A 10,327-nucleotide genomic window follows, 5' to 3' on the forward strand; every position below is an offset into this window, starting at 1 on the left:
ATTCTTAACTTCTACCGTTGAAGTAACGAATTTTTTTCGGTTCTTTGAGACTGTTCAAAAATGTTATAAATGAATATAGATTAGTCTCAAATTTACAATGACATAGTCTAATATATAAGGTATAAAACAATAATGTGCTTAGATTCCAGCTTGAAGAAATGAAATTTCTTCTAAATTAGAAGAAAGAAAGAAGAAATATAGAACCTTGAAAATATAGCTTTGTTGAAAACCCTCCTTCTGTCTTCGTCTCCATGTTCCTAAAAGAGAGGTGAAAATCAAATCACTTTTGACTTGTGTTAGTGCCTTTTGCTAAAAAGTAACTCTATTACTTCGTTGCAGATGACAGTAGAAACCTCTCAAACAGTTTGGCTTCTTAAGCACACTCATTTTCAAACATTAGAAACTAAGACACGTTTCTAAGGTAAGTGATTTTCCTGCTTTCATCGGTTTCGCTAGTGAAAGTGGGACCTATGAGTTTTTGAGTTGTGCAATTTCCCTTCTGAGATATCTAAACAACCTCTGTGGTAGTTAATTCACTCAACTTAGCTTATGAGATTGCATATATTTATATTTTGACTTTTTCATGTTCAGAAATTACCTAGTTTGCTTTTATTACTTAAGGAAAAGTTCTTTAGTTCATTATCGCACATGAGCAAATGTTAGACAATACGTTAATGAGATTATTAAAGTATATGTAGATTTGTTAATCATCAAAATACATTATGAGAAATTGTAGAGATAACAAATCAAACAAACCAATCACTAACTCAAGTGATGATCTCTTTAGCCTTGTAGGTTCACAACTTGGCTTAATCCAATCCCTAATAAATCAAACAACCAAATTTTCAATCAAACTCAACCAAGGGTTTTGCTAGAAATTCTGATAAATGGAAAGAAAAGGTTTTTTCTGACCTTGTACCATAACCCAATAGAAAGCTCCTAGAACTCACACTAAAGATGCCTTCACGAATCAAAATTCATAGATTTAGGTTCTTAAAACCTTAAACTTGAATATAATGAAAAATGAGAAAGGAACAAAGTTTTCTCGAGTTCTTGCTTTGGAAATTGATATGCTTGTGAAGAGTTCTAGTTTGATCAAAATGTGAATTTGAAAGAGAAAGTAAATAATGAATTCGCTTTTTTTTCTTCGTCCTTTGGGTTAAAGAAAGGTTTTCCATTTCACCTCGTTGGCCCTAACTAAGAAATATCTATTTTGTTTTTGCTCAAAATACTTTTTTAACTCATTTTATCTTTATTTATTTTGTCATAGCTTGTATTGAACTAGGCAAAGCAAAGCATGTTCAATTACCTACAATAGAAACTCTTTTTTTTTTTTTTTAAATTACTCTCTTGTTTCAAACAATTTATCAAATTTAAAATATATTAGCAAATTCCTTAATTGTGAATTTTAAATTTTCAGTCAATTAAATTAAACCAGATAGTTTCTTTCAATCCAATTTAAAATTAAGAAATTAACTAAATAATTTTCTAGATCTTACATCGCTAGCAAGCAGTGAGATTGCAGTGGATGCAAGATGAAGAGAGGGTAAGAGAAAATGTAAATGTAAATGTGAAGATAAAAATAAAATTTCAAAATAATTGACTGATATTGGCTAATTTTCTAATTAAACTCTCATGTAAAAGAGTAAAAAAGTAAATAACATTAAAGTTCACCATGTAAAAGGCATGCAAAAGGACACTAACACTATAGGCTAAAACTTAAAAAAATTAAAAATATAAATATAAAAGTTACAACGTTGTGTCCAAAAAAGATAAGGGGAAGGATTAGAGAGGATAATTACATTAATAAAATCATACACACTGTAGTCTTTTTATATTATATACATCAAAGAAGCTTTTCTTTGTGCCACTCTTTTTCCCTTCTATGTTTTCTGGCAGAATGTCCAATCATGCACCAAGCAGAAAATTGGTAGATCAAAACAACTGTACCATGCTCTCAACCTAAGCTTTTACAGAAAAGAATAAACAAATGAATATATCACAACTATAAAAAATAACAAGAAACAATAGCCAAATTATCCTGATAACCCGCACGCCAATCTCAGTCGTAGTCTTCTTGAGTGCTTCTTTAAAGGTTGTGTATAAGATGAAGGTCCCGGGCAATTGAAATTAACTGCAAAATTTATGTCTTGGTCTCATGAAGCACTGGTAGGTCTTACCTCATGAAGTTCCCTTTACTTGAAGTGCTATAGACATGGATCGTAACCTGCTGGTTATCTCCGTGAATGATGGTCGGCTGTTGGGGTCAGCTGACCAGCACTCTTCCATTAGCTTCCTCCATCCAGGATCACAGCGTTCCGGAATAGGTGGTCGAAGAGTGTTCTTTACAATCCCCCCTAAATGGACAATATTCATCATCAGGAAAGCTTGTCAGTAATTGATGTAATTAAGCTGTCGGTATTCTTCAAGGTTGGTACACATTAAGGGCAAGTAATGTACAGTGTTTATTCTGAATTCTGGAATGAATTTCAGGATATCCTAATGCTGTGTATATAACTTTATCACGTTCCAAATTTAGTAGTATGGGATGATATACATTGATGATAACTATATTTACAGAGATTGATTCTTTTCCCAAAACAGCTAGATTATACATTGAGGTTCCCCACTTCTCTCACGTTCTTAACAATGTATTAGAGCCCAGTTGTGAACGACATGGAGAGGGCTACGTATTTAAGGAGAATTATTATTTGGTTCTTTCCCCATAATAACTAGTTTTTAAGGTTTGGTTTCCGACTTTCCTTAGGTGCTTAACAGTTCAAAATTCAGGCTAACATTAATCCTTAATTTCTAATTCACAAAATGATAAACGATTTGACCTTGAACAATTATGCTACTTGCATTTTGGAACAACTTGTTTGTTTTATTGTCTTTTCATCGAAACAAAACTCTTGGTATAAAACTAAGAGCAGTGAGTCAACTCAGCTACAATGATCAATCACAAATGTTTAATGCTACAATCTAAAAGAATTGAAGCACTAGATAGCTTAAGAAAGAAGCACAAGCCTCTAAACTCATTCCCCTTACACATATCTGTCACAGCTGACCAAATGCAGAAAAAATGCTACTCCTTAGAGTAAGGTTTCATTTCTCTTTATGATGTTTTATTCCTTCCAGGAAATTTTTTCTAATACTTTACTCGCAAGATTTTAGCTTTCCTTTTGTTTGTTATGATTCCAAGTTTCACTTCTGTAACTATTTCTCAGATAAAATGAGACATAATTAGAGATTTTTCTTTGAGATTTTCTTACCAATAATGGCACCACAATGCATGTCTGCATATGGTTCCTCCCCTGTGAATAACTCCCACAATGAGATGCCAAAGGAGAAAACATCAACCTGTCAAAATCATTATTCCACAACCTAAATACCAGACAAAAGATTCATAGATCCCCATAAATTGCTGAAATTCATTTGAAATGTCCTAGTTACCTTTTCAGAAACCCGGCTACTGCTGCCATTCAACAGCTCTGGTGCCATCCATGGAAGGGTTCCTCGTACACCCCCAGACACAAGTGTATTTCGTTTGATCCTTGATAATCCAAAATCTCCAACCTGGGAAAGAAAAATTGTTAAGATTCATGGTTACTCAGTGGAAATAATAAAGTAAGGAACTAGACAAAAGAGTAAAATAATATATTACTCTTGTGTAGAACAATATATCTTAGCATAGAATAGTGGGATGAAGTGATGAAGGGTTGGGGATTGGGAATGGGGTAGAGTTAGAGTTGTGTTTACGTTAGGAGGGATAGTTTGGGAATTCTGGTAGTTTTTTTAGTGTTTAGATAGTTTTGTCTATTGGAACCCATTTTTCATGAGTACAATATCAGTTTTGTTTTCTCGTTAGATTTGCCAGCGTTTTGAACATTTGTGGGTATAAATGACAGTTTATTCCTCGGCATATTTCAACAAAAATAATAAATATGTTGCGAAAGAAAAAAAGAATACTAGGAAAAAAAATTCTTGAGAACTGAGAATACGTCATTAATCTGCATCAAGTGTAGAATTGAGTTGAGCTTAGCATCTCCAAAATACTAGAAGAATATTAACGAAGGCAATTAAATAGAATTATTTCAAATCTAACACACTCCTAGTACAACTATTTTAGTTTGAGAATTGGCCGAATGATAAAAACTACAGGCATTCAAAAGAAATTAACTAGAATCATGGCTTCATGATTTAGAATGGGCCAGAGGCTATAATATAAGTCGATAGTGTTTTTATTGAGATAAAGGAAACAGAAGAGAAAGGATTCTAGGATTTAAAAAACAATGAAATTTGTAAGTGGATAAATTAAAGAGTAAAAAATTAATTGGAGTAAAATTGATAATTCAAAAGATAAGTGCTAGTCCATTCTTACTTTGCATACGGGTCGCTGTGGATCCCTTAGATTCACAAGCAAGTTGTCACATTTCAAATCAAAATGGACAATGTTTTTCGAGTGCAAATATTCCATACCAAAAGCTGCATCCATGGCAATTATCAGCTTTCTACGACGATCTAGTAATCTGCATAAAGAGTAGGAGAGTAGGAGATTCACTATATGCATACACGAGTTAATAAATTTGGTATTAACAGAAATGGACCAAGGCTACCTTTCTTTCTTGATGAGGACATGCCTAAGAGAACCATTAACCATGAACTCTGTTACTGTTGCTAAGGTTCCGCCAACCCCATCTGGTACTATTCCATAAAATGCCACCACATTTGGATGGTGAAGATTTGAGAGGATTTGTGCCTCTCTCCAGAAGTCTTTTGCCTAATCAAGTGAAAAAACATAGCCAGGTTCATATACATAGAATATTTTCATAATTTTATAATCTGCCAATAGTTTTCTTATGTTTTAATTGATTGAAATTTGGGGATAGGCATGGTTGAGCACATAGCAGTAGTACATAAGACATCTCCTTTTCTTACGGCCAAAATGTAAAACCTTACGTTTAAATTGATCAAAATTTGGGGATAGGCACGGTTGAGCACATAGCTTACAAGTTAGCCTTTCCTATGTCTCATTTGAGTTTGGGATTACGTAATCAACTCTCATTCCCCCTCCCCTAATTACCCATTAGGAGTAATCCTAGCTTTACTATCTTTGCTTTAAAAAGGATCAGGGAAAGACATAGATAGATGGGAGACGGAACAAGCCAGGATGCAAGATGTGAAGAAATATTAATTCAACTTAGTTTCATCCCTCTACTTATTTACATGAGGAAAGGTTAAACCCGTGGTTGTATACCAAGATGCAAGAGATGTATGTTATTAATAAACTACAACTTGTTGAGAACAAAACTGCCCTAATGACTCACCAACCGTTCTTGCTCAGAAGATCTCCCTGCAAAGCAGCTCCTTTTAATTCTCTTTATAGCAACATCTGTTCCCCGCCATTTTCCATGATAAACAGTTCCATAAGTACCAGATCCTAACTCCAAAAGGTCTTCGAGATCAGCATTCCTTATTATCTGAATGAAATAATATATGATCAAATGCAGAAAAGAACGTAAATATAATATGAAGAAAATGGCCAAGCAAATGCAATAAGCTTCCTTCAGGGCAATTTAACAGTAGAGTGCACTTTAATCAAATAAGTAACAACCCTTTAATCAAATAAGTAACAATGGCGTTTGGATTTATAATTTAATAATAACAGATAGAGACAGCTGCACTAACTGTGCATTTAACTATCTTCTAATCATTATGGCACTGACTGGCAAAGCATATAGTTCAATAGAATATAGAGAAATACGGCCACAAACTGGTTAAAATGACCATGAAATAACTACAGAACTTGTAAATGTTAGAAATATGGAACACGATGTAACAAAAAATAAAGAAAGAAGGAAATAATGATGCACTTTAATTCATAAAGGAGACCAGGAAATCTTTCTACCACACCATTCTAGTACCTTTTATTTTGCTGCATGACCTAGATTAAAACCTTACCCCAACCCCACTGCCAGCAAAACTGGAAGCCTTAAATAATTGATCAGGTCTTCCAAATGCAACCAATTGAGGCCATCATGAGTATCCAAAATTATTTCATGTTGCCACTTATCAAATCAATTAAGCGATAAGCAATTCTAAATTGCCACATTTATAACATAGCATTTCACCAAGAAATTATGACAAAAAAATCTTTTCATACTTGACAAGAATGAGTTTAAATCAGAAACTAGAACATTCAGTCTTTTTAAGGATGCTGAATAAGAAATGAATCGTAACGTCCAAATTAAAAGTTTTTGAATCATGAAAAATGTAAACCAACAGAGTTAACAAATAAGTGAGGGTCAACCTGCAAACCATATATGCTGGCTTCCATTTCTGCTATCATTGCATCAGAAAGGAAGTCATGCTTGTCTGTTTGATTGTCTTTAAAATCCTATCAGTGAGAATAAGAGATTGAGAAATTGTAAAGAAATTAACATAGACTCTAATGTGAGTTCAGTATATCCTACCTCCAGTTCAGACTCTGGGAGGATGCTTTCTGCTTCTGTATGAGCAAGGGATCCAACATCACTTCCTATATCATCCACGGAATTTGAGCTCTGTACCAATGAAGACTCAACATTTGGAGGAGAAACACTAATCACATTGTCTCCTACTACAAATGGCTGTACCCGGCTTGCCTCGTGACACCATTGTATATTCTTTGATGGATCTGACAGATCAATGATTTGATCTGTACTGCTCACCGAGTCATCAAGGAAAGAAGGTGCCCTTCTAAAAGAAGTATTCTCGCCTGCAGTATTCACATTCATTGGCAAGTTGAACTTTGGACCATAATCAACAGGAGGTGAAGCAGGGTGCAATCTAGCCGAGCTTAGTGTTGAATTTTCATGAAATCCTGAAGCCAGTTGGTTCTCAGAAAGCTGAATTGGTGCACATTTAAGAGAGTCTGGGTTAATGGATAGCTCAAAGAAATTATTGCCCAGATTACTTTTGCCAGAAGAGCTTTCTTCGTCTTTTAATGGGGCATTTAAATCAAATATCCTGGTCAATGAAAAGTCAATATCTTGTTTCCCGTTCAAACCTTCAGCTAATGCACATTTCTTGCTATCATCAGTCCTTTGGCTCATATCAAGAAGATCAGATGGGATCTTGTCCACGATATTATTTGGAGAAAGTTCCGCCATACCAGATGATGCAGGAATTCTATCCTCAGATGTAACCTCCCAATTCTTTTGCACATTAACCTGAGAATTTGAGTTACTAGGAAGGAAGGAGTCCAAAAGATGCAATTCACTCATGTTTCCCATATCAATGATGGCTGGTTTCTCAACATAAACATTTCCATTATTACTCGGAAAGCAATTATACTCTTCAATTATCTTCATCTTTTCTAATTTAACAGAGTTATCTTGAATATCATTTGCTACAAAGCTATAGTCAGTTAATCTGGACTGTGCTTTAGGGTACCTATTTTCAGTTGAAATGCTACCATTATAAACATCACAGTTCATTCCTAATGAATCTGAATATGGAGAAGAAGATGTCATTTCTTGCCTTTTGCACAGCTCGGTGGAGTCACCTTTTGGTATCGTACTTTGTATTTGGGGATGGTGGAGAATAGGATCACGTTGAAGCTCCAAAGGATTCCCTTGTGAGATATTAGAAAGAAGGATTGAAGATAATTGAGTATTTTCAAGGTTCAAGGAAAAAGATTGGCCAATTCTTTCTTGTGAGCAGTAACCAGACCTAACAGCACTCTCATGCAATTGTGAATCAGAAAAAGCATGTGGCAGCCCATAGGGGGAACCAGAAATTCCATCAGATTCAGCTTGTTGACAAATTGGATCTTCCAAGCATGAAAGAGGATTTCCAAAGTAGTTTCCCTTTTCCCTTTGAAACAGCCTTTCACCAAATAATTTACCCTCGCAACCATGAGTCACAAATCCCTTGCCAAGATTGTAGTTGCCGAAGTGCTGTCCATTGAGTATCTTGGACTGACCAGCAGCTGCATGCTGAGGGTATTGCCAATCAGCAATGACAGTGCCAGAGTTCTCAGGGGGTAGCAGAGCAGTAACAAATGACACATTGCTCTCGGTACTTCCCTGAAACCGTTCATTACCAAGAAATGGAACATAACCTGCACTAGAACCTGATACCTGAATAGGAATAGGAGAAACTGATTTGTTCAGAACCCCATCTCCATTTAAAGAATTAATAGCACCCCTGTTCTCAAAGGCAGAAGAGGGATTTGCAGAAATTTTCTGAAAAACTGGAGCAAACTGACTTGCTTCATTGGTCAAACTCATCCCACCATTGTTGTTCCTTGGACTGGGATCTGCTATGCCATTCACGGCAACAACATATTGGTAGTCAGGATCACTTTGTTGAATCATGCTCACTTCAGTTAACGGCGTCTCTTCAGATTCAGTCAAAGGAACCAAAAAAATTCTAAGTCTTTGAGAACCTTCACGCCTTTCAAACCCATGGTATTCCTCTGTCATATTTTGAAGATCCTCCTCCGAGGAAACAGATATTAGAGCATCCAGATCCTCCCCAGGAAGCTGGTATTTGATTGTGTGAGGTTGCCTACAAATACTCGAGGTCTTCTTTACAAGCTCTTCCCATGATAAATCCTTTCTTGTAGATATTATGCGGGTCTCTCCCCCTACATATCTGAGTTTCCCATCACTAGGCCTGGGTAATATTTTTCCACCAGAGCTGCATAGAAGCTTCATTTTCCATGGCAAAGAATCATCCAAAGTTCCTGAAACAGAAAATCCATTAGAATGTGAAGACTCACATCTGAGAAGGGGTGATACAACCGGTCTGGCACCAGGATGATCACCAGTCGATGATTGAACTCTGTTCCTCGTACCACGATCTCCAGGTACTGTTTTTCTTAAACTGACTCCAGGAACCCCATTTTTCATCTCCTGATCCTGCTTGTTTAGAGAGGGAATTTCAGCTATCTCAGCAGCATTCTCAGAGTCCATTCTCCTCAAGCCTAAAATATTACTAAGTTCTTCATATCTCACATGGCCATTCTCCCTACTCAACATAATTCTATGCTCAGAACTTCGAGATATATCAGGTGAATCAGGAACTCTTCCTGCAGAAACTCCATCATGACTGATATTCTCTGAAAATCCTCTTCCAGTGGCTAGAACAATATTATTATACACAATCTGTCCTGTATCTGAACCACAACCTAACTCAGGCTGGATGTGTTGAGGAAGCACACCAAGGTCCTTTGCAGTGTTGGCACCTAATTTGTTACCTGTCTTATTTTGTGCCATATCAACAGTTCAGCTGCTCAAGCTACTAAATCTTTTTGCAAAATACTGGTATAGTAATAACGCAAGAAGTGTGACCGGTTCACTGACACACCAATTCATCTCCAAAATTTCCATACCTGATGACACCCAAATTCTCAAGAGGAGTGGGACCACCAGCAATCAAACTCAGAACAAAACATAAAACTAATTCCAACTTTATCTAGCTATCCTACTTCACATACACATATGCACAAAGAAACTAACCCTGGAATATTTACAAGTGCAAATAGTAACTATGACTGATTTATGGCATTTACAACAGAGTTGAGAGTCAGAAAACCGCCAATATGACACGAAACTTGTGATAACTAATAATTGAAGTGAACTGACTTCCGCAACACTTCCATCAGCATTTCAGGCTGTGTATGAAGAATTAAATGTAAGAGTTATCAGCCAAAATATTCCAGAGTGAAACTAAGCAATAAATATTCTCAAGCTGTTCATACATGAATTCAACACAGATATCGTCAATCACTCAAAATCCGAAATTCTCCAGATTTCAAAGGATGGTAACCAAGGAAACAGTAAGCATTTTCAAGCTGTTCATGCGAAAAATTTAACATCGGTATCGATCAAAATACAGAGTTCCCATAATAAAAAAAGTTTGTCGCCCTTGTTCATATCAAGAAAACGTACTTAAGACTGAAAGCAAGAATTTTCAAGTTGTTCACGCAATTGCAATACGGATATGTGAAATCCAGAAACTGGAGTTGGATCAATTGATATAAATTGAGTTAAGTTTAAGGTTGACGAAAAGGAAAAGGGTTAACGTAGCTTACGCATCAAGGATCAATCCGGAGCTTCGGATTGCAACATTGGCGAATTGCCGAGATTGAAGTAGCAAAATAACACACGAAGGCCGTAGCCATGGAAAAGCAAAGTTGGATCTCACACAACACGAACAAACACACACACTCTCTCTCTCTCTCTCTCTCTCTCTCTGCAATATTTTTGTTGCTTCCAATGCTCCTACGTGGACACATTCTTTTTAGTTTTAAATTTTTTGGAAGCTTAATAAGCCGTGC

At 36.0% G+C, this 10,327-nt stretch overlaps 1 protein-coding gene across 4 annotated transcripts; it reads right to left on the reverse strand.

The window, feature by feature from the left end:
* Window positions 1,763-10,285, reverse strand: LOC107639324 (dual specificity protein kinase splB). Of its 4 annotated transcripts, XM_021121161.1 has the most exons (10): window positions 10,082-10,285; window positions 8,813-9,661; window positions 6,474-8,731; window positions 6,311-6,397; window positions 5,328-5,480; window positions 4,617-4,780; window positions 4,382-4,529; window positions 3,454-3,576; window positions 3,273-3,360; window positions 1,763-2,357 (listed from the first exon to the last, which is right to left on the reverse strand). In XM_021121161.1, the coding sequence occupies exons 2-10, from the start codon at window positions 9,261-9,263 to the stop codon at window positions 2,182-2,184; spliced, it is 3,648 nt and encodes a 1,215-aa protein (XP_020976820.1). In that variant the 5' UTR covers window positions 9,264-9,661; window positions 10,082-10,285; the 3' UTR covers window positions 1,763-2,181. The 4 variants fall into 4 exon arrangements, with proteins under 4 accessions (XP_020976820.1, XP_016198286.1, XP_020976821.1 ...); XM_016342800.2 differs by having other exon boundaries at window positions 6,474-9,661; XM_021121162.1 differs by lacking the exon at window positions 8,813-9,661 and having other exon boundaries at window positions 10,082-10,284.

The sequence above is a fragment of the Arachis ipaensis genome, chromosome B04, assembly GCF_000816755.2.
Source record: "Arachis ipaensis cultivar K30076 chromosome B04, Araip1.1, whole genome shotgun sequence".
Classification (NCBI taxonomy): Eukaryota; Viridiplantae; Streptophyta; class Magnoliopsida; order Fabales; family Fabaceae; genus Arachis; species Arachis ipaensis.

Coding starts and splice junctions, on each gene's coding strand:
- LOC107639324 (XM_016342800.2), bottom strand. CDS start 9,263: ATGGCACAAAATAAGACAGGTAACAAATTAGGTGCCAACACTGCAAAG. Junction 4,781..5,327: donor CTTCTGAGCAAGAACGGTTG/GTGAGTCATTAG, acceptor TCACTTGATTAG/GCAAAAGACTTCTGGAGAGA. Junction 3,577..4,381: donor CACAGCGACCCGTATGCAAA/GTAAGAATGGAC, acceptor TTTCTTTCCCAG/GTTGGAGATTTTGGATTATC.